Here is a 24,996-nt window from a genome sequence, read left to right on the forward strand (position 1 = left end):
TCATACCCCACTCACACACCCTATATATAATGTGCAGGTTGAACAGGGAACACACAGCAGATGTAACCTCATACCCCACTCACACACCCTATATATAGTGTGCAGGTTGAACGTGGAACACACAGCAGATGTAACCTCATACCCCACTCACACACCCTATATATAGTGTGCAGGTTGAACAGGGAACACACAGCAGATGTAACCTCATACCCCACTCACACACCCTATATATAGTGTGCAGGTTGAACAGGGAACACACAGCAGATGTAACCTCATACCCCACTCACACACCCTATATATGGTGTGCAGGTTGAACGTGGAACACACAGCAGATGTAACCTCATACCCCACTCACACACCCTATATATAGTGTGCAGGTTGAACAGGGAACACACAGCAGATGTAACCTCATACCCCACTCACACACCCTATATATAATGTGCAGGTTGAACAGGGAACACACAGCAGATGTAACCTCATACCCCACTCACACACCCTATATATAGTGTGCAGGTTGAACGTGGAACACACAGCAGATGTAACCTCATACCCCACTCACACACCCTATATATAGTGTGCAGGTTGAACAGGGAACACACAGCAGATGTAACCTCATACCCCACTCACACACCCTATATATAGTGTGCAGGTTGAACAGGGAACACACAGCAGATGTAACCTCATACCCCACTCACACACCCTATATATAGTGTGCAGGTTGAACGTGGAACACACAGCAGATGTAACCTCATACCCCACTCACACACCCTATATATAGTGTGCAGGTTGAACAGGGAACACACAGCAGATGTAACCTCATACCCCACTCACACACCCTTATTACAGTGTGCAGGTTGAACGTGGAACACACAGCAGATGTAACCTCATACCCCACTCACACACCCTATATATAGTGTGCAGGTTGAACAGGGAACACACAGCAGATGTAACCTCATACCCCACTCACACACCCTATATATAGTGTGCAGGTTGAACAGGGAACACACAGCAGATGTAACCTCATACCCCACTCACACACCCTTATTACAGTGTGCAGGTTGAACGTGGAACACACAGCAGATGTAACCTCATACCCCACTCACACACCCTATATATAGTGTGCAGGTTGAACAGGGAACACACAGCAGATGTAACCTCATACCCCACTCACACACCCTATATATAGTGTGCAGGTTGAACAGGGAACACACAGCAGATGTAACCTCATACCCCACTCACACACCCTATATATAGTGTGCAGGTTGAACAGGGAACACACAGCAGATGTAACCTCATACCCCACTCACACACCCTATATATAGTGTGCAGGTTGAACGTGGAACACACAGCAGATGTAACCTCATACCCCACTCACACACCCTATATATAATGTGCAGGTTGAACAGGGAACACACAGCAGATGCCCGACACATTGGTGTTTTTAAAGTTGCTCTAAACAGCAGCTGTTCAGTATCCACTGCCCCCTGGCATTACACACACACAGCCAGGGCCGCACACACACACACACACACACACACACACACACACACACAAATATCACACACACACACACAAATATCACACACACACACACACACACACACACACAAATATCACACACACACACACAAATATCACACACACACACAAATAAATATCACACACACGGGAAAACATATGGCTTACACTGGCACAGCACTTCAAACAATCCTAGTGAGGTCAGCACAGTGCCCCCCCCCCCCCCCACACACACATTCTCTCCTGCTAAAAAGTGCACTAACACAACAACACACGAATCAATGTCCAATGTCATACACACACTCTTCCAGCTTCCATTTCCATCCATTTCATGCACCCACACAATAAATCCTTACATGTGGTCAAACCCCCCCCATCTCCCTCAAGTCTTAAAAAAGACCACACACACACAATAAATCTAGGCAGCTACCAAAACCCATTTACTGTCATCTCCCCAGGAAGGAAAGGAAGAAAGAAAAGGACAGAGGGAGAGATAGCGGCAGGGATAGAAAGGTCTCTCTCTCTCCCTCCCTCCCCCTTTTCCCTCTCGCTCGCTCTCCGTCTATAACACTCTCTCTCCAACCCTCCCCGTCTGTCTCTCTAACCCTCCCTCGGTCTCTCTAACCCTCCCTCGGTCTCTCTAACCCTCCCTCGGTCTCTCTAACCCTCCCTCGGTCTCTCTAACCCTCCCTCTCTCGCTCTAACCCTCCCTCTCTCGCTCTAACCCTCCCTCTCTCTCGCTCTAACCCTCCCTCTCTCTCTCTCTCTAACCCTCTCTCTCTCTCTCTCTAACCCTCTCTCTCTCTCGCTCTAACCCTCCCTCTCTCTCTCTCTAACCCTCTCTCTCTCTCTCTAACCCTCCCTCTCTCTCTCTCTAACCCTCCCTCTCTCTCGCTCTAACCCTCCCTCTCTCTCGCTCTAACCCTCCCTCTCTCTCGCTCTAACCCTCCCTCTCTCTCTCTCTAACCCTCTCTCTCTCTCTCTAACCCTCTCTCTCTCTCTAACCCTCTCTCTCTCTCTAACCCTCTCTCTCTCTCTAACCCTCTCTCTCTCTCGAACCCTCTCTCTCTCTCTAACCCTCTCTCTAACCCTCCCTCTCTCTAACCCTCCCTCTCTCTCTAACCCTCCCTCTCTCTCTAACCCTCCCTCTCTCTCTAACCCTCCCTCTCTCTCTAACCCTCCCTCTCTCTCTCTAACCCTCCCTCTCTCTCTCTAACCCTCCCTCTCTCTCTCTCTAACCCTCCCTCTCTCTCTCTCTCTAACCCTCCCTCCCTCTCTCTCTAACCCTCTCTCTCTCTAACCCTCCCTCTCTCTCTAACCCTCCCTCTCTCTCTAACCCTCCCTCTCTCTCTAACCCTCCCTCTCTCTCTCTCTCTAACCCTCTCTCTCTCTCTAACCCTCTCTCTCTCTCTAACCCTCCCTCTCTCTCTAACCCTCCCTCTCTCTCTAACCCTCCCTCTCTCTCTAACCCTCCCTCTCTCTAACCCTCCCTCTCTCTAACCCTCCCTCTCTCTAACCCTCCCTCTCTCAGTCAGACAAAGCGGTGCGGTTATAAGAATGGTATCATTCACTGGCTGATTACAGGGGTGTGATGACAAAACAGATGTCTCTGTTAGAACTGTGACCCCAGGCGGTGCCACCTCAACTTATTGTCCTGGCAACCCCCAGGTCGCCGGAAGAAGTGAAACCTTTAGAGAGCAGAGGGGACAAGGACCCCATTGATGGGAGGAGAGAAAGAATGGGGATGGGGAAAAGGAAGGGTAGATGGGGGGGTGAGGTCACGGGTAATGAAAGAAAGATATTCCCCCCAATTTCCTTAAAGGAAGAGATCATATGGCATAATGGTAGAGTTGTGAATGTGACCACTATCTCTCCACACACAGGAGGCCTTTATGGCTGCTCAGGTAATTGTGGGGTGTAGGGTTAAGGATCAGTTACTCTGTGTGGGTGTGTGTGTGTGTGTGGGGTTAGGGTTAGGGGGGGGGGGGGGGCGCGCAGGTGCCTGTCTACCTTCCTAGGACCGTTCAGCTATGAAGGGACTCACCCATCCTTCCTTCGATTTCTCCATCCCTCCATTCATTTTATCCCTCCACCTCTTACTACAACAGCTGGGGAGACCACCAGCCCTGGATGCTACATGACTGAGGGGCTGCACTGTGCAGGTGACAACACACACCTCCCTCTCTCAGTGTGTGGGATGAGTGGTATCAGTGAGAGGGGCAGCAGCAGCGTCAGCTGTGATAATGTGTCAGGAAGTGTCTCGGACATTCTCATCTCTCTAATGGCTGTTAACTGCTGATCCAACACTGATTAGACCAGAAAGACCGTCTCCTTTTAATGGACTAAACACACACACTTTTTAATGCTTAACGGCAGTAGTGTTCAATAAATGTCTTTGGTGCCGTATATCTCTCCTGCTCCTCCTTTCAAGAGGACACACAAACTCCCCCCACCCCACACACACCTGTGATAACTAACTCATAACATGTCTGCATCTTCTCTCTCCCTCCTCCTGCTCTGTCGTAAGCAGCAACACTAGTTAGATCCCAGGCTCCCGATAAAACACACAAGCGAGGGGGGGCTAAAGAAAGTGTTTTTCTCCAGAACAAGGAGCAGGGTGTTTTCTTCAGTGAGTCATAACAAAACAACTACCTATCCAGACTGTAGGGACACTGTGATCCCTGTCAGAGACTTATCAGCACAGAGAAGATGAACAGCCTTTATGTCTCTTTGTTTGTGTCCTCTAGCATTGTTTCTTTGGTTCCGCCGTACCACAGAATGATCCTGTCTACCAGGACACTCACCTAGTCTACGACAGTGGAGCACACAAGTTCACACACACACACAGACACAGACACAGACACTCTCTTGGGGAGAAGATAGACAGTATTGATAATGGCGGCTGCAGGTCCCATTGATTTTGTTTAGTGAGGAAAATCTAGACATTGGCTGTAGAGCTTCTACATCCCTCTTCCCTGCCCATAAAGATATGTATGTATGTATGTATGTATGTATGTATGTATGTATGTATGTATGTATGTATGTATGTATGTATGTGTGTATGTGTGTATGTGTGTGTGTGTGTGTGTGTGTGTGTGTGTGTGTGTGTGTGTGTGTGTGTGTGTGTGTGTGTCCCAATCCTAAGCCCCTGGGGAATGTCTTAGTAGAGTGTGTAGTGTAGGATACAGCATATACACAGAGATAACATCCCAGACACTGGGGAGACTGTCTATGAGTCCCATGGACTGGAAGAGTCTCTACAGTGGAACTTACTGTATGACTGATGTTACTGCCACTAAGCACTTATACAATCACAAGTTGCTGGGACTTTGGCTACATTAGCTGCAAAGTCCGTGCACACACACACACACACAAACTGCACTAATCCATGCTAAAACACACACACACACACACACACAAACACACACTTGCCCTTTTGAAGGAAAGACAAAAGCGATGTGTGTCTGATAAGAAGAGGCGCCACACCGGTGGCAGGCTAGAGACTGATAACCATCACTACCCTCCTCCTCCCTTCCTCATCTCTCTTCTCCTTCTACCTCCTCTCGTCTCTTCTCCTCTCCTCCTTCAGTCCTCCAGACAACAAGGAGAGAGGGAGGGGAAGCCTTCCTGGTTCAAACCAGGTAAGAATGTACTTTGTAGATGATTTTGGGTTTTGGTGAAAGGGAGTGAGATACCTCGTCAAAACATGCTTCAAGCGAAGATACAGTGTTAATAAAACAAACAGGGCTAGGTTACTGTACCTTCTACACACATAAAACCATAATAAACACACAGCAGAAATACCAAGACATCATACTAGTCACATTGATCCTAACGGTGGCTTCACAATGACATAAAAAAAACTAGCACTAAATCCAATTGAGATTCTCACAAGATCAGTACAACGGCAATAACCCCTAGAGAACAACACTGTACGTGCCGGTTTTCATCTCAACATGATTGGATTAAACCCTAACATCCTAACAGGATGAAGAAAAGGCCAAACGTAAAAAGAGACCATCTTTAAAGCAGATCAATCTAATCTAATACACAGATCAGGCCAATCACAATGCAGGGTTATGATTATGTCATCACTAGGACTATCTCCGGCTTGGATACTGTGAAGAGTCAGAGTAGATTATCATGTAAGTCGTTATGTGGTTTAACGTGGTTCTGTGTGTTTGAAGAGGAAAACAAAGGCTGGGGTGTACGCTAGGCCCACAGTCATAATGTTACCATCATTATGAATAAGATACAGTTGACACAGGTCACGGGTCTTGCATTTACGTGTGTGTGTGTATACAGACATTCTTCTGTACTGAACAAGGTGAAGACACCTGTACACAGTCTCATACCACAAATATACATATATCAAGACAGACAGATGGAATAGTATAGTATAAAGTAGCATGGTTCCTACCCGATCCTATATCAATGACCGTCCCCTGTCCCCTCCGTTCAGCCACCAGCCGAGAGGAACCAGGCATGCTGACCGGCTCAGAACGCACGGGCTGGATCCTACACACACAGAAATGTACAGCTACTTATGTGTGTGTTTATTTAACTGCTGTTATGCTACATTTATAGATATAATATATATATATATCATAGAATAATTTAGATTAAATCTTATTTTTGCAAGAGAAGACCTGTTCAAAATAGCAGAAGTCACATACAACTATGGCAGCATGATTGTCCACCTACCTGAGACTGTGAAGGTCCAGGTCATCAGTGTGGAAGTCTAACAGAGGCTGTTGAATGTCGCTGGGGCCCTGGGACTGCAGCACGGAGGAGGAGGAGGAGATGACCGTAGTCTGACCAGATGGGTGGATGGTCTTAAACTGGAACTGAGGACCCATCCACAGCCGACGGTGAGGCCCTGTGTGGGTCACTATCTCCACCTGGTAGGGGCCAGACAATACCATTAGCACGCTAGCAACATAAAACCACTGGAATAGTGCACTTACCTTCGTCATATTTCACTTAGGTTAAACGAAAATACTGCTACTGTGTTTGTGTACAAACTGCTGAAAACCAGTTTCCCATTTGGGACTAATAAAATAACTACTACAGCGTCACTGTCCACATCCGTTCAGGATGTAAACCTGTCAGACTAAAGCCTGTTGTCCACAGAGCCAAGACGCTGTAGTCACAATGAGCTGGCGGGTGTGTGCGTTAGGGGAAGAGGAAATGAGGGAGACAGATTTCCGTGGCAACGGGATTAGAGGACGAGCGTCAGAGCCAAATTAGGGTCATCCTTTCTGAGAAATGCCACCGTGGCCGTTAAGGCTCAGGAACAGCTGTCCGCAGTGTCTTTCCCCTGAGAGATGGCATGGTGGGCCTTAACATGACAGAGTGGCAGACTCCATAGAAGTTTTGTCAGTAATGTTACACTAGATGGATGGGGGAGATGAGGAGAGGACACAACAATTGTAACTAGCTTTCACCTTCTCTTTTTACTCCCAATTTCTTATTCCCTCTCCCTTCTGCCCCATTCCCTCTCGCCCTCTGCCCTCATTCCCTCTCGCCCTCATTCCCTCTGCCCTCATCCCCTCTCCCTTCTGCCCCATTCCCTCTCGCCCTCTGCCCTCTACCCTCTCCCCCTCTGCCCTCATTCCCTCTCCCTTCTGCCCCATTCCCTCTCCCTTCTGCCCCATTCCCTCTCCCTTCTGCCCCATTCCCTCTCGCCCTCTCCTCTCCCTCATTCCCTCTCCCTTCTGCCCCATTCCCTCTCGCCCTCTGCCCTCTCCCCCCATTCCCTCTCCATCATTCCCTCTCCATCAATCCCTCTCCCTTCTGCCCCATTCCCTCTCCCCCTCTGTCATCTCCCTCATTCCCTCTCCTCTATCTGCCGTCTCCAACTTTCTTTCTCGCTAAGAGCTCCTCTCAATTCTCCAGTTTTCTCTTTATTTAACACAGACTCTCCTTCTTCCACACTCTGTCCCCCTCTCTCTCATGTCTATTTGACAGTGAAAGAGCCAAGACAGGGGTGACAGCTTAGGGTCTCGTAATACGCCCATGGTGTGTGTGTGTGTGTGACACGTGGCCTGGCACAGCTGTGTAAATTAGGCCACAGAGAGGGGGAGGGAGGAGGATTTCAGTGTGTGTGTGTACTCGCCAGTTAACACCATCAGTGTCGCCCAGCCCCAGAGATAAACAGATGCCATGGTTCTCATCAGTGTCGGGGCGCAGGGCCAGATGTTGCCCTCTCCTCTCCCCTCCTGTCTATCTGTCTGTCATGCCCAGCTCTCCTTGTCTCGGCCCTCCTGTCTATCTGTCTGTCATGCCCAGCTCTCCTTGTCTCTGCCCTCCTGTCTATCTGTCTGTCATGCCCAGCTCTCCTTGTCTCGGCCCTCCTGTCTATCTGTCTGTCATGCCCAGCTCTCCTTGTCTCTGCCCTCCTGTCTATCTGTCTGTCATGCCCAGCTCTCCTTGTCTCGGCCCTCCTGTCTATCTGTCTGTCATGCCCAGCTCTCCATGTCTCGGCCCTCCTGTCTATCTGTCTGTCATGCCCAGCTCTCCTTGTCTCTGCCCTCCTGTCTATCTGTCTGTCATGCCCAGCTCTCCTTGTCTCGGCCCTCCTGTCTATCTGTCTGTCATGCCCAGCTCTCCTTGTCTCTGCCCTCCTGTCTATCGGTCTGTCATGCCCAGCTCTCCTTGTCTCGGCCCTCCTGTCTATCTGTCTGTCATGCCCAGCTCTCCTTGTCTCTGCCCTCCTGTCTATCTGTCTGTCATGCCCAGCTCTCCTTGTCTCGGCCCTCCTGTCTATCTGTCTGTCATGCCCAGCTCTCCTTGTCTCGGCCCTCCTGTCTATCTGTCTGTCATGCCCAGCTCTCCTTGTCTCTGCCCTCCTGTCTATCTGTCTGTCATGCCCAGCTCTCCTTGTCTCAGCCCTCCTGTCTATCTGTCTGTCATGCCCAGCTCTCCTTGTCTCGGCCCTCCTGTCTATCTGTCTGTCATGCCCAGCTCTCCTTGTCTCGGCCCTCCTGTCTATCTGTCTGTCATGCCCAGCTCTCCTTGTCTCGGCCCTCCTGTCTATCTGTCTGTCATGCCCAGCTCTCCTTGTCTCTGCCCTCCTGTCTATCTGTCTGTCATGCCCAGCTCTCCTTGTCTCGGCCCTCCTGTCTATCTGTCTGTCATGCCCAGCTCTCCTTGTCTCTGCCCTCCTGTCTATCTGTCTGTCATGCCCAGCTCTCCTTGTCTCTGCCCTCCTGTCTATCTGTCTGTCATGCCCAGCTCTCCTTGTCTCTGCCCTCCTGTCTATCTGTCTGTCATGCCCAGCTCTCCTTGTCTCGGCCCTCCTGTCTATCTGTCTGTCATGCCCAGCTCTCCTTGTCTCTGCCCTCCTGTCTATCTGTCTGTCATGCCCAGCTCTCCTTGTCTCGGCCCTCCTGTCTATCTGTCTGTCATGCCCAGCTCTCCTTGTCTCGGCCCTCCTGTCTATCTGTCTGTCATGCCCAGCTCTCCTTGTCTCTGCCCTCCTGTCTATCTGTCTGTCATGCCCAGCTCTCCTTGTCTCTGCCCTCCTGTCTATCTGTCTGTCATGCCCAGCTCTCCTTGTCTCTGCCCTCCTGTCTATCTGTCTGTCATGCCCAGCTCTCCTTGTCTCTGCCCTCCTGTCTATCTGTCTGTCATGCCCAGCTCTCCTTGTCTCTGCCCTCCTGTCTATCTGTCTGTCATGCCCAGCTCTCCTTGTCTCTGCCCTCCTGTCTATCTGTCTGTCATGCCCAGCTCTCCTTGTCTCTGCCCTCCTGTCTATCTGTCTGTCATGCCCAGCTTTCCTTGTCTCGGCCCTCCTGTCGGTCTGTCGCACCCTGTCCTGACAACACGAGTTATAACAGAGTTGTGTAGAGCTCACAGAACCACCAATGGACTGTTGATATAACAGCTCAGGGACGTCTGATATGAAGTCACTGTATAGCACAGGAGGTGGAGGAGGGAGAGAATTATAGTCCAGTCTCCAGAGGCCTGGTCGCTACTGCATTAACCCAATAGAATGTGTCATGACCGTCAGAGCCAGACCTGATGACTTGATGGAGGGGTATTGAAACCAGGAGGATAAGGGGGAATTTGTGGGGTTGATTCAGGCATTGTTGTCATCTGATGGACCTGAGAGCCACTTACACTATTACGCACAAACTGTGTCCCAAATGGCCCCCTACTCCCTAAATAGTGCACTACTTCTGACCAGACCTCTATGGGCCCTGGTCAAAAGTAGTGCACTATAAAGGGAATAGGGGGCCATTTGGGACACAAGTAATGTCTCCTAAGTCACACTACATACAGCGCCCAGACGGACGGCACACACCAAAGGTCACAATGTGGAGTTGCATTAGAAACCTGCAGATACATCTGATTCTGAACACTGCTGATAATCTAATGAAGGGATCTGATTTAATGACATCCACAAGACAGCGCTGCTCTAACTCAATCTAGCCATTATCATCATACTATACATGTTTCACTATTTATCCTCTAGACTATTGTACAGAACAGAAAGAAACTGACAGCATGACCTTAGAGGGCTTGTGTCTAGAATGGATCAAGACCATTCTTGTCTTCCAGTGCCATTTCAGATTTGAATTTGAAAGGCGACGAGGTAAGTGTGTTGGGATAAACTGGAGGCACAAGTGAGATGCCATGTTGAGGAGCCTCATCCAATGATTTACAGGAGCTATTAAGTGTCAGAATTAGTGTCATTGAAAATATACCGTGCTGTTTCCTGAGGATAGCACTGCGACAACCAACAAAGTCTTGTGGTAACTTTGTTGAGTGCAATAAGTCAGAACCTTGGCTTAACAAGTTTGTCTGACAGACAACCCCATAACACCGTGTCCCCCATAACGCCATGTCCCCCATCACTGCTTGGCAGTTTGAAGCTGTACCTTACCAAAACAGCACAACTCCCCCTAGTGGCCTGGCTGCCAACCTCCATTTACAAAGATTTCACCTGGCTAATAATAGCACAGAGCAAGCGTAAATCCAGCCAAGCGTCAGTAGTTTTGGTGCAGGAGATGGTAGATAGACGGTAGTTGGTTTGGCTCCCGGCAACACTATCAGTAGCTACTAACCACAAGGAAACCACAGACTAAGTGGGATACATTTACCCCAATCCATTATATATGGCCAGAAATTATTGATGGTGGAAATGTGATGGTTACCTGCAGAGATCAGGCTTCAGACATGAGGGAGTGAAGGGTTAACCAAGCTGAAGAGAGTGCGGTCATATCATTATACAACTTATCTATCTGTAACGCTACATATCCCAACCATATATCCCTCCAAACCACATCTCACGGCAGTACTCAGTGCCAAAAAGGCCACTATTTGGTATTAGATTAAAATGTAACCTTATTTCAATAGTGGCATCATGCACTGCTGGACAAAGACAAGGAGTCCAACAGTCAAGAGCCACTTAGTCCAAAATCCACCTATTAGCTCCTGGGTCGTTTCAACAATTGAGTGCCTTTTGAGTAGTGTAACTTGGTGAAAAGAAAACACATTTTATTTCAACAAAATTGTAACATTCTGTCATGAAGACCAACTTAATAAAAAAACAAGAGGTTAAATTTAAAAAATGGTGTGCCTATTAAGTGCCAAATAAAGTAACAGGGTTGACTGTAAGAAGATTGAAGATTGCTCTGAATCAGCCATAAATCCTTTCGTGACAGGGGGAATGGACGGTTTTCTAGCCTGTCTATATGTGGGTAACAGGTTGAACATGTTCCACACACTCAGATTTACACCAGAAAACAGAAAATTGCCCAAAATAGTAAAACAAGCTGACCTGCTTTTACACTATGATTTGACTATTATTAGCTGTTCAATGTTTCTTTAGAAAAACATATTCAAAAAGGATTATTTGCACCATATTAAAAATGAGAGTTCAGTTCACATATCGTTTTATACCTTCAAATGAATCACTAATCACATTAAATAAATAATAATCTTAAGAAATTACTTTGTCAAAGCAAAGAAATAACTAGGGCTTTACAATGGTGAAAACCTAAAGAAATGTTGGGGTTAAGTGGGTTAAAATCTTCCTAAAAGTCTCAGAATGTGAAAATGTGAATTTTAACACTTTAGCAAGTCTTCATTCATATAAAAAAATCTGATTTCTAGGATTTTCCAAGTGGTCTACAATATGTTAAAGGGAACTTAATTTAATATGACAGGCTTTTAAATGCAATATTTGTGCACAATTTCTACTTAAAATATCAAAGGGACGCAAAAGGCTCCCCCTACCAGCTATTGGTAAGGAGAAGTCCTTTAGGAGAGAAAATAATGAGTTTGCTGTGCAATAGGCTCTTGAAGGGGTGACTGTCCCTCTCTAGCCACCATAGGACATGTGAAGTGCAGATGATGCAAATGCTTTGATATTGCTATAGATTGGAAGGATTCCTCAATCCATTCCTGGTGGACTAATAAACCTGCTCTACCAGTAACTAAGCATCAACCCTTTAGATGACCTGAATCAGGCGTGTTAGTGCTGGTGTGTTTCATGATGTTGACTTGGTTATCACTCAGAGGTGCCAGCCGGACAGTGCCAGTCTCACCTGTGAGAGCCACTCCTCGTCCTCCTGTCCGCTGTGGTCCGACGTCAGGCTGTCGTAAGACTCGTGGCGTGTGATAGGGCCAGGGCTTCCAGGGGGCACCACTGTGGACACAGAGACAGGGAGATAGTGTTTGTTAGAGCTGGCGAGCGAGAGAGGGAGCGGGCGAGAGAGAGAGGGCGAGAGAGAGAGAGACAGACAGACAGGGAGGGAGAGAGAGACAGACAGACAGACAGACAGAGAGCGTGAGTTTTTCCTGTTGTCTAGTGTCTCTGACACTCAGTTAAGTCGAGAGAGGGGGGAGGAAAGAGAGCAAAAGGGCATTTGGGCATATGTGTGCCTGAGTGTGTGAAGGAGCATGTGTAAGTGTGAGTGAAAGAGAACATGTGTGTGAGTGAGCGTGCGTGAGGCCCGTCAGCGGCACAGAGAGAGAGGCACCCAGACAGATGGCGTAGTTGGAGGCTTGAATAAGCAGGCATGGAGAATGAAGCTTAAAGTGTAGAATCAGTCTTTTCTCATGGCACCTCAGGGCCTAGCGCCCCCCACCCCGTGTCAGTCTGTGGTGAATTTGTTTAATGTGGGAATGACTAATAAAGTTGTCAAGTTCTCATCTGGAGAGCACAAGGCGCTGCTGTCTCTTTTGCCCCCTCTCGCCTTTTCTCTCCCTCGCTCTCTCGCTTTTTCTCTGTCTCTCTCGTGCGTAGAGTAGGTGTTGGGAGGCTTCTTAAGGAGGTGTGCTTGTCGGTTTGACACCACACACAGCAGTGCTGTAACAAATACCTCGACTGACACTCTTCCACTGTGGAGAGGCTGCCCTCGTTTTCCTAAAAGCTTGCACCACACTGCTCTCTCCTGCTCTGGACACACGGGTGTGGTGAAGGTGTGTGTGGTTCCTAGCCAGATCCTTTGATACCTTAGGTTGCTCTCTAATGGCAGAAGAACAAAGCCTGCTTGTGTTACTTATTAAACAAAATCATTACTACCCTTCCTTCCTGTATCCCTCTCTCGCTCCCACCCACTCTACTCTTGCTCTATGACCCCTTGGGGGCAATAGCTGTTCCCTAATTAATTATTGATGCTTTGGAGCAGTTGCTGGCTGGCTGGATCGGGTTACGGCGACAGGGGGGGGGGTTCCATTGGCCTGAGAGAGCCGGACAGGCTCCTGAGTGGGGAGGCAGTGGTCAACCCCAAGGGTCAAGCCCAGTCGTAGGTAGGTAGGTAGGGTGTGTGTGTGTTAGGGAATGCAGGTATAGAGAGACAGACTGAGCCAACCACACATTTACAGACATATCTACCTGAGTGGCTGGATTGATATATAGATAGATCGACAGAGAGCCATTGGGTCTGCTGTTTTTACTGTCATTAGGGACTCTTAACCCTTTACACTCATGGTAATTAGCCTATATGGATAGGGATAAATTTAAATGTTTCTTACAGAATAAATATGAAATGCAAAAGCATGGTAGCAATTGAAAGGTAAGAGTTTGGTAATTATGGGAACATTTATTATACCAAAGTTGAGGACAACAGTTCACCTGACACAAGAATCCAAACATTACACTGTTGACTTTACGTGCATTTTACATTTACTTTTCGGCAAATTTGTTGATAACAACATACTCTGCATACCTTGAGTAACATAAGAGTATTCCTGGTAAATGTGGGGTAGGTGCAACATAAGAGGAACAAATCACAGGGGTTTGAGAGAGACCACTAACTGGTGTCTCCAAGCTGCCAACCACCTTAATTATTCCTTAATCATTTCATTGCACTTTTATGACTCAAAGAAGAGTCTTAACTATAAGGTGCTTTTTTTAAGCTCTCCTAGCTGTGCCGTTGAGTTACTCGAACAAAACCCTGCATCCCCACCATTACTGTCACAATTACTGTTGTTCTTTATGCAATCCCAAAACGGCACATTATAAATAGCAATCTGGGTCAGGTGGGCATCATTTGAAAGCTTGTTCTATTGCCAACATGACTGGCTAAGTTCTACAATTTTGGTGAGCATTGAAAGGAGTCATTCAGATGTGTGTTCAGCTGCAAATTCTCGTCACAATAAACAAACAGGATCATTCTGTTCAGAACAACTCAGGGTGTGATGACATGTCATCTTGTAACTGTACATTAAACACAGTGATCATAAACGTTGCCACTGTGTATGACATGAGTTTAATGATATGCAAATGAGTGCCCAAATCTCCCTATAATCATCGGGGGGGGGGGTTAGGAAACAGAGCTCTACTCTACCTTCAATAGGAAAGTGCCATAACATGTACGAAAATGTTTCAGTCCAGTGACAACACAATGTGAAAACAGTGTACTAATTAATCATCACAAGGCGGCATATTTGCTTTAGTGATGGTTGATAGCAAAGATTACCATCTGAAATTACTATTATAACCATTCCTATCAAGTAGAAAAATTGCTAATTGGTGGTGTTTACCAGGCACATCTGATTGGTGTTATTCTTTGAAAAATCCCCTGTTCTGGTAAAACACACTAAAAAACAAAAGTGATTTAAAAAACTTTCCTAAGCTATCTTAAAGAGCCTGTGTCTCTGAGAGGATGTGGTCTAGTTCTGCTGACCAGAGGAGAGACTCAGTGAGTGGTCTGGTCAATGCCAGTAGCAGTAGGTAGCGCAGAGGTGCGTCCAATATAGCACCCTAGTACCTATACAGTTCCCTGGTCAAAAGTAGTGCACTATATCCGGAATAGTGTGCAATTTCAGACAGAGTGAGTTGTCTGGCGGATGCAGGTAGCAGTAACAGCAGGTATAGTGAGCAGACCCAGAACAAAGCAGGGCCATGTATTGATCCGGGCTGACTGCTGACCTCAGGGCAGGGGCTGATCTCTGGGGAGAAATATGACTAATGATCTGATCTGTTCAGTGGTGGTCAGCCTCATTGTCTAGTTGTCTGGCCTGTCCCTTCCGTTCCACCTCTAACCTCTCTCTCTGTCTCTCTTGCGCTCATTTGGGCAGCTCCTTTTGACAATTAGGCAGGCCAGTTGGGATAATGTCACGATCTGGCTTGCTTGTCCATGGCTGATCCTTTCCCACTTTCTCTTTACCAAACCGCCCAGCGGTGAAGATCAGCTCCTGCCGGCCTCGGAAGTCTCTCACTCAGCGAATTAGCGGTGATTGACGAGGCCGTGGCACTTCGTCATGGTGGAAGGCCCAGGAGACAGCCAGTCGCCAGTTACTACATTATGAAAGGAAGCTAGGGGCTAGACTTTATATTCGTATTGTTATCTTTTAATATTTATTGTTGTTGCATTGTCAAGAAGGAACTTGCAAGTAAGCATTTCGTTGGACGGTGTATACCATGTGTATACTGTATATACCACTAATAAAACTTGAAACTAGGGGGAGGCCAGGGCCTAAAAGCATCAGCGCAGCCACCACTGAGGTGCCTAGCCTACTCAGAGAGATCAGAGGAGCCAGCCAGAAGAGCAGGGAGGTAAATTATTCACGCCATGTTTGCCTCGACGAAGTCTTGCGGCCGGGGAAGAGGTGTCTGAACACACACGACAGACAGCTATGTAAATACAGCCCCCTCGCTTCAAAAAACGTCAAGACCAGAGAGGGGAAAATATGCCCTGAATTTCAGGAATGAATGCTGCAAATAAGGACGGAAAAAAGCCTCACATTCATCAATCGTGTGGTGGTGTTATTCTAAGGGATCCGACCGCAGGATTAAATCTACTCTGACACCTCAGGGCAACACAAATTGGCCCTATTCATTCATTCATTTTGGGCCTTTTAGAATGAAAAGGGTCTCTGTTTCTCCTAACTGGCTGATTGAGCCATCCACACCACAGTGAGGATTCCCTGAGCCATCAAAGCTGGACTGAGACAGCATTTATGAGGCCAGCTCTTCTTCCTTATCGCATCTTCATATCTCTCTGTCTCTGTGTCCCTGTCTGTGTGAGTGTGTGTATGTTCGTGTGTGTGTCTGTCTGTGAGTGTGTGTGTGTGTGTGTGTGTGTGTGTGTGTGTGTGTGTGTGTGTGTGTGTGTGTGTGTGTGTGTGTGTGTGTGTGTGTGTGTGTGTGTGTGTGTGTGTGTGTCTGTGAGTGTGTGTGTGTGTGTGTCTGTGAGTGTGTGTGTGTGTCTGTGAGTGTGTGTGTGTGAGTGTGTGTGTGTGTGTCTGTGTGCACTTCTCTCTCGGTCTCTTATCATCCCCAGCAGTGTGGTGGGGCTGCTGTTTACCCGGCTGTGGCCCAGAGCAGAGCGGGCCCAGAGCGGTGCCAGTGGGCTGGGCAGATGGACAGGTGGAGATAGTGACCATGAAGTGGCGCCACCGCTGCTTTTATCACCAGCCTGCAAGGCTCCTCTCCGGCTAGGCTGGCATGAGCTCCATCCCTCCCTCCACAGCAACATGCATTTTTAATCACACCGGTCATCCAATATAGAGAGAACAGCTGCTGTCAATCACACAACATGTAAACCCTCTAACCCCATGCTCTAGAAGGTTGTGGAACCCAGCTAGGTCCCTGAATACACAGACTAATTTGCAGATCTAAAAGGGGCCCGTGATTAATCATACCCCTCTCCGTCTTTATCTTTGCAAATTTTCTTTCATCAATCTCCATTTCTCTCCCTCTTTCTTTGTCTCGGTCTCTTTCGCTTTCTTCCTAACCCTTTCCCTTTTTCCTCCCGTCACTATGTCCTTCTGGTTGTTGACGTTTGGGGTAGTATCTACTATGTAAACTAGACCCTGATAGTAGTAGTTTGTATCGGAGCAGGGAGGAGAGTAGCAGCTTCTCCCTTCATAAGCCCTGATCTTTATGCACCACTGGAGAAGGCCCACAGAGCCAACAGTGTGTGTGTGTGTGTGTGTGTGTGTGTGTGTGTGTGTGTGTGTGTGTGTGTGTGTGTGTGTGTGTGTGTGTGTGTGTGTGTGTGTGTGTGTGTGTGTGTGTGTGTGTGTGTGTGTGTGCATCCTGTTGTGTGGCTGTAGTGTAGCGTAGCATAATGCATCCTGAGGTCAGATCGCCCGCCCTGGATCACTCCCTCTCTGCCCAGCCAATCTCTGGCGGGCTGAGCGGAGGCACCGTGTTGTGAAACAGAACTTTCAGTCGATGCTCGGGTGCAAAGTGGAGGAATGAAAGGTGGCACTCCGTGAGCCGTAGCAGCATGCAGGAAACGCCCGGGGCCAGAGCAGAACGGAGCGATGGGTAGAAGAAGTACAAGATGACAAATGATGTGCATATTGTATTGACCTGGGTGTGTGAGTGCATTAGGGTTGGTGCTGCTCGGCTGGCAGGAGGAACGGGGACGAGGGAGGGAGGGACAGACGAGGTGGGGCAGGCAGTGATATTTTGGCCATCACTAATTGGAGCTAAATGTGAGAGAGCCCTGAGACTAAATCATTATGCCTTCTCGCAGGACAGAGTCACACTAAACCCAGCTCCGATGCCCGCTGCCCGACCCGTCACACCAACTTGACTTCATCGCTCTGACACTAGAAAGGACTATTGGAACTAATTTGAGAAAATATCCTACCCGCTCAGCCCTGAGCACTGGGAGAACGTCTACCTCCCAAATGGCACCCTATTCCCTATAGTGCACTACTGTTGACCATAGGGCCCTGGTCTAAAGTAATGCACTAAGTAGGGAATAGGGTGCCATTTGGGAAGCAGACAATTTAGCGTAGAATAGAGGAGACAGAAGAACAGGCACACGGGAGGAGAAGGGGATTTGCCCCAACGGCACTTCAGGAGCTAATTACTGATTTATGTTTATGCAGCTAATGCAACAACGCACACTTATAACGGAGGATAAATTAAATGTGTGGCCATCCGTGTGCACTCTGCCCCCCAGAGTTGTCGTCTTCTTCCTTCTGCCATCTCCAGCCTCCACAGCCTTTCACATGTCAAGCTAAAGTGCTTGGTGCTCTTTGTACTTGTTACTGAGTTAGGAGGAGTTTGGAGGCTGGCTAATTGGCTTCATTTGAATGAGTTGAGTGGAGTTGGTTGAGCTGTTAGCATTGTCATGCTGACTTGTTCAGAGGAGATAGACAAAGAGACATACAGTGACAAAGGCTTGATTCAAAGTGCCGTACAGACGGAACAGAACGGATGAAAAGCTGACAGTTCGTGTGATAAGGGATCTGAGACCAGAGCACTACTCAGATGGAGTGATGGAAAGATGTCGGATCTCCACTGAGGGTTTTAAGAGGGAACAGGGAAGTAATGGAGGATGATTGAAACAGTCCTACTCCTCAGCATGTCACCAATAAGAGGGTGAAGACAATCTCCCATAGAGAACAAACAGTAGGAATTAGTAGGCTTCAGCTCTGGCACAGGTCTAATGGAGCTTGATACACACACACACGTACAAAGTATAGGTCAACCGATTAATCAATTAATTAATTTCATAACAATCGTTAATCTGTATTTTTGGACACCGATTTGCCGATTAAAAAAAAAAAAAATTGAATTTTTTTACACCTTTATTTAACTAGGCAAGTCAGTTAAGAACACATTCTTATTTTCAATGACGGCCTAGGAACGGTGGGTTAACTGCCTTGTTCAGGGGCAGAACGACAGATTTTTACCTTGTCAGCTCAGGGATTCAATCTTGCAACCTTACAGTTAATTAGTCCAACGCTCTAACCACCTCTCATTGCACTCCACGAGCCTGCCTGTTACGCGAATGCCGTAAGAAGCCAAGGTAAGTTGCTAGCTAGCATTAAACTTATCTTATAAAAAACAATCAATCTTAACATAATCACTAGTTAACTACACATGGTTGATGATATTACTAGTTTATCTAGCGTGTCCTGCGTTGCATATAATCGATGTGCCTACTTCGACAAACGGTGATGATTTAACAAGTGCATTTGCGAAAAAGCACTGTCGTTGCACCAATGTACCTAACCATAAACATCAATGCCTTTCTTAAAATCAATACACAAGTATATATTTTTTAAACCTGCATATTTAGTTAATATTGCCTGCTAACATGAATTTCTTATAATTAGGGAAATTGTGTCACTTCTCTTGCGTTCCGTGCAAGCAGTCAGGGTATATGCTGCAGTTTGGGCCACCTGGCTCATTGCGAACTGTGTGAAGTCCATTTATTCCTAACAAAGGCCGTAATTAATTTGCCAGAATTTTACGTAATTATGACACAACAGTGAAGGTTGTACAATGTAACAGCAATATTTAGACTTAGGGGATGCCATCCGTTGGATAAAATACGTAACGGTTCCATATTTCACTGAAAGAATAAACGTTTTGTTTTCGAAATGATAGTTTCCGGATTCGACCATTTTAATGACCAAAGGCTCGTATTTCTGTGTGTTATTATGTTATAATTAAGTCTATGATTTGATAGAGCAGTCTGACTGAGCGGTGGTAGGCAGCAGCAGGCTCGTAAGCATTCATTCAAACAGCACTTTCGTGCGTTTGCCAGCAGCTATTGCACTGTTTATGACTTCAAGCCTATCAACTCGAGATTAGGCTGGTGTAACCGATGTGAAATGGCTAGCTAGTTAGCGGGGTGCGCGCTAATAGCGTTTCAAACGTCACTCGCTCTGAGACTTGGAGTAGTTGTTCACCTTGCTCTGCATGGGTAACGCTGCTTCGAGGGTGGCTGTTGTCGATGTGTTCCTGGTTCGTGCCCAGGTAGGAGCGAGGAGAGGAACGGAAGCTATACTGTTACACTGGCAATACTAAAGTGCCTATAAGAACATCCAATAGTCAAAGGTATATGAAATACAAATCGTATAGAGAGAAATAGTCCAATAATTCCTATAATAACTACAACCTAAAACTTCTTACCTGGGAATATTGAAGACTCATGTTAAAAGGAACCACCAGCTTTCATATGTTCTCATGTTCTGAGCAAGGAACTTAAACGTTAGCTTTTTTACATGGCACATATTGCACTTTTACTTTCTTCTCCAACACTTTGTTTTTGCATTATTTACACCAAATTGAACATGTTTCATTATTTATTTGAGGCTAAATTTATTTTATTGATGTATTATATTAAGTTAAAATAAGTGTTCATTCAGTATTGTTGTAATTGTCATTATTACAAATACTTTTTCCCTCTTTTTTTTCTTCTTCTTCTTTTTTAATTTTTAATTTTTTAATTTATAAAAAAATCGGCAGATTAATCGTTATCGGCTTTTTTTGGTCCTCCAATAATCGGTATCGCTGTTGAAAAATCATAATCGGTCGACCTCTAGTACAAAGAGTACTTATATACACATACAGAGAAGAGTACACACACACACACACACACACACACACACACACACACACACACACACACACACACACACACACACACACACACACACACACACACACAGTGTATAATACTTACATCCAGCCAGGAGGTATTGGTAATATTGCACCAGGTCAGAGGCCAGCACCAGAGGGTGGTTGGAGAGAAAGGGAGGCTGCAGCTCATTCCACAGTGGAGTCCTGTAACAACCAAACAACATAGGAGAGAAACACACAACTCAATTACAGAGAAGAAAATCTCAGTATCTGTCCCAAATGGCACCCTATTCCCAATGTAGTGCACTACTTTTACCCATTTAGGACCCTTTTGGTGATCCACCATTACAAAATAGAGCTCTGGTCAAACAAAGGCTGCAGATTGAGGGCCAGATGTATAGAGCAGTGCCCCTGCTGGGTGTAAATAGACTGTGGTCCCTGGAGCCTGGCAGTACAGAGGCAGATATAACATATGAAGGTGTGTATACTATAGTAGTTACATACAGTACTGTAGTGTACAACATGAACATCACATGTGTTTTGTCCTACATAGCTGTAGTCTGATCACAGAGAACTGGGCCACAGCAGCAGAACTTTATATCTGGTTCCAGCTGCTCATTTGACATGGATGAATGGGATTCTGCAGCACAATATGTTTTCACTGTATCCAATATTATTTTATAACTAGGTTATACATACAATATGTTAGAAAATATATGAGTCCTATAATAAAAAGCAGTTTACTATGATAATGTCTCACACACACAACTGTATAACTGTACAATATATTACTGTATGTAAATCTTCATAACATGAACCACAGCTTAACAGAGCGGGGAAAAGTGTGTGTGTATGTGCGCGTGTGTGTGTGTCAGTGGAGGCTCCTCAGAGGAGGAAGGGGAGGACCATCCACCTCAGTGAATTTCATAAAGAGATACATTTTAAAACATTGAAAGTTATCCTTTTTAGATAAAACTATACTAAAATATATTCACGTCACCAAATAATTGATTAAAACACACTGTTTTGCTATGAAGGTCTACAGTAGCCTCAACAGCACACTGTAGGGTAGCACCATGGTGTAGCCGGAGGACAGCTAGCTTCCGTCCTCCTCTGGGTACATTGACTTCAATACAAAACCTAGGAGGCTCATGGTTCTCACCTCCTTCCATAGACTTACACAGAAACGCCTCCAACCTGTCAGAGCTTTTGCAGCATGAACTGACATGTTGTCCACCCAATCAAAGGATCAGAGAATTAATCTAGCACTGAAAGCATAAGCTACAGCTAGCTAGCACTGCAGTGCATAACATTTGGTGAGTAGTTCACTCAAAGAGAGAGAAGGACAATAGCTGAACTGTTTTCAACAAATTCATTTCTCAAAAATGAAGGAGAAGCAAGAGCGAGAGCGTAATTTTTTTCCAGTTTCACTTCCTTAGCCAGCAAATGCAGTTGGCTAGTTCAGTTACTTAAACACCCGGCTCAAACAGAGGGATTCTATGTTAGCTAGCTGGCTATGACCATCCAACACAACACTAGAACTCTTCCAAGTAAAAGTGGGCTTTTGGTTTTATTAATGTATTGCCACCGGGGACCGCCGGTGTAACTGCTTAGTGACTATACATGTTACAGCATAATTGTAGCGGGTTTACTAACGCATGAGTTCTATTAGCTATGTAGACTAGGATGGTACTTCAGCTAATATGGGGACAACAATGTAGGCTGTGTGTAGTGGTTATGACATGGTTTGGATTGGAACGTTTTTTTTGCATACAGCTGTGTTGTTCATTGAAGGGAAAAGTGAGGGAATACAACATGGCTGCTATGAAAGTGTACTGTGTTTATGCGTAATCAGGGGTGCATTCATTCCACCGATTCTGATGAAAAACGTTTCTTAAACGGAAGCAAATGAAACGAGGATAAAGATACCTGAATTTGTCCAATAGAAACTGTAGTTTGGAACTGTTGATTATATATTCTAGATGATGTGAATAGATGATATGAATAGATCAGCTAGATGATTATGAATAGATCAGCTAGATGGTTATGATTAGATATGCTAGATGGTTATGATTAGATCAGCTAGATGGTTATGATTAGATCAGCTAGATGGTTATGATTAGATATACTAGATGGTTATGATTAGATCAGCTAGATGGTTATGATTAGATATGCTAGATGGTTATGATTAGATATGCTAGATGGTTATGATTAGATCAGCTAGATGGTTATGATTAGATATACTAGATGGTTATGATTAGATATACTAGATGGTTATGATTAGATATACTAGATGGTTATGATTAGATATACTAGATGGTTATGATTAGATCAGCTAGATGGTTATGATTAGATATACTAGATGGTTATGATTAGATATACTAGATGGTAATGATTAGATATACTAGATGGTTATGATTAGATATACTAGATGGTTATGATTAGATATACTAGATGGTTATGATTAGATATACTAGATGGTAATGATTAGATATACTAGATGGTTATGATTAGATATACTAGATGGTTATGATTAGATATACTAGATGGTTATGATTAGATATACTAGATGGTTATGATTAGATATACTAGATGGTAATGATTAGATATACTAGATGGTTATGATTAGATATACTAGATGGTTATGATTAGATCAGCTAGATGGTTATGATTAGATATACTAGATGGTTATGATTAGATATACTAGATGGTTATGATTAGATATACTAGATGGTTATGATTAGATATACTAGATGGTTATGATTAGATCAGCTAGATGGTTATGATTAGATCAGCTAGATGGTTATGATTAGATATACTAGATGGTTATGATTAGATATACTAGATAGTTATGATTAGATATACTAGATGGTTATGATTAGATATACTAGATGGTTATGATTAGATCAGCTAGATGGTTATGATTAGATATACTAGATGGTTATGATTAGATATACTAGATGGTTATGATTAGATATACTAGATGGTTATGATTAGATATACTAGATGGTTATGATTAGATATACTAGATGGTTATGATTAGATCAGCTAGATGGTTATGATTAGATATACTAGATGGTTATGATTAGATATACTAGATGGTTATGATTAGATCAGCTAGATGGTTATGATTAGATATACTAGATGGTTATGATTAGATCAGCTAGATGGTTATGATTAGATATACTAGATGGTTATGATTAGATATACTAGATGGTTATGATTAGATCAGCTAGATGGTTATGATTAGATATACTAGATGGTTATGATTAGATATACTAGATGGTTATGATTAGATATACTAGATGGTTATGATTAGATATACTAGATGGTTATGATTAGATATACTAGATGGTTATGATTAGATATACTAGATGGTTATGATTAGATCAGCTAGATGGTTATGATTAGATATACTAGATGGTTATGATTAGATATACTAGATGGTTATGATTAGATATACTAGATGGTTATGATTAGATATACTAGATGGTTATGATTAGATATACTAGATGGTAATGATTAGATATACTAGATGGTTATGATTAGATATACTAGATGGTTATGATTAGATATACTAGATGGTTATGATTAGATATACTAGATGGTTATGATTAGATATACTAGATGGTAATGATTAGATATACTAGATGGTTATGATTAGATATACTAGATGGTTATGATTAGATATACTAGATGGTAATGATTAGATATACTAGATGGTTATGATTAGATCAGCTAGATGGTTATGATTAGATATACTAGATGGTTATGATTAGATATACTAGATGGTTATGATTAGATATACTAGATGGTTATGATTAGATATACTAGATGGTTATGATTAGATATACTAGATGGTTATGATTAGATATACTAGATGGTTATGATTAGATATACTAGATGGTTATGATTAGATATACTAGATGGTTATGATTAGATATACTAGATGGTTATGATTAGATATACTAGATGGTTATGATTAGATATACTAGATGGTTATGATTAGATATACTAGATGGTTATGATTAGATATACTAGATGGTTATGATTAGATATACTAGATGGTTATGATTAGATATACTAGATGGTTATGATTAGATATACTAGATGGTTATGATTAGATATACTAGATGGTTATGATTAGATATACTAGATGGTTATGATTAGATATACTAGATGGTTATGATTAGATATACTAGATGGTTATGATTAGATCAGCTAGATGGTTATGATTAGATCAGCTAGATGGTTATGATTAGATATACTAGATGGTTATGATTAGATATACTAGATGGTTATGATTAGATATACTAGATGGTTATGATTAGATATACTAGATGGTTATGATTAGATATACTAGATGGTTATGATTAGATCAGCTAGATGGTTATGATTAGATATACTAGATGGTTATGATTAGATATACTAGATGGTTATGATTAGATATACTAGATGGTTATGATTAGATATACTAGATGGTTATGATTAGATATACTAGATGGTTATGATTAGATCAGCTAGATGGTTATGATTAGATATACTAGATGGTTATGATTAGATCAGCTAGATGGTTATGATTAGATATACTAGATGGTTATGATTAGATATACTAGATGGTTATGATTAGATATACTAGATGGTTATGATTAGATACAGCTAGATGGTTATGATTAGATATACTA

The 24,996-nt window shown here is 44.4% G+C and overlaps 1 protein-coding gene across 8 annotated transcripts in view; it reads right to left on the reverse strand.

Annotated features, from left to right (window-relative positions):
- The window catches only part of LOC139547962 (BCAS3 microtubule associated cell migration factor-like), a 361,432-nt gene that overhangs the window by 206,171 nt on the left and 130,265 nt on the right, over positions 1–24,996 (reverse strand). For all 8 annotated transcript variants that reach the window (XM_071357199.1, XM_071357197.1, XM_071357201.1 and 5 more), the window contains 4 exons: positions 20,415–20,515; positions 12,075–12,175; positions 6,223–6,419; positions 5,939–6,036 (listed from right to left, as the gene is read on the reverse strand). In XM_071357199.1, coding sequence (XP_071213300.1) covers positions 5,939–6,036; positions 6,223–6,419; positions 12,075–12,175; positions 20,415–20,515 — 497 coding nt within the window. The remainder of the gene's footprint in view (positions 1–5,938; positions 6,037–6,222; positions 6,420–12,074; positions 12,176–20,414; positions 20,516–24,996) is intronic.

The sequence above is a fragment of the Salvelinus alpinus genome, chromosome 21, assembly GCF_045679555.1.
Source record: "Salvelinus alpinus chromosome 21, SLU_Salpinus.1, whole genome shotgun sequence".
Taxonomy (NCBI): domain Eukaryota; kingdom Metazoa; phylum Chordata; class Actinopteri; order Salmoniformes; family Salmonidae; genus Salvelinus; species Salvelinus alpinus.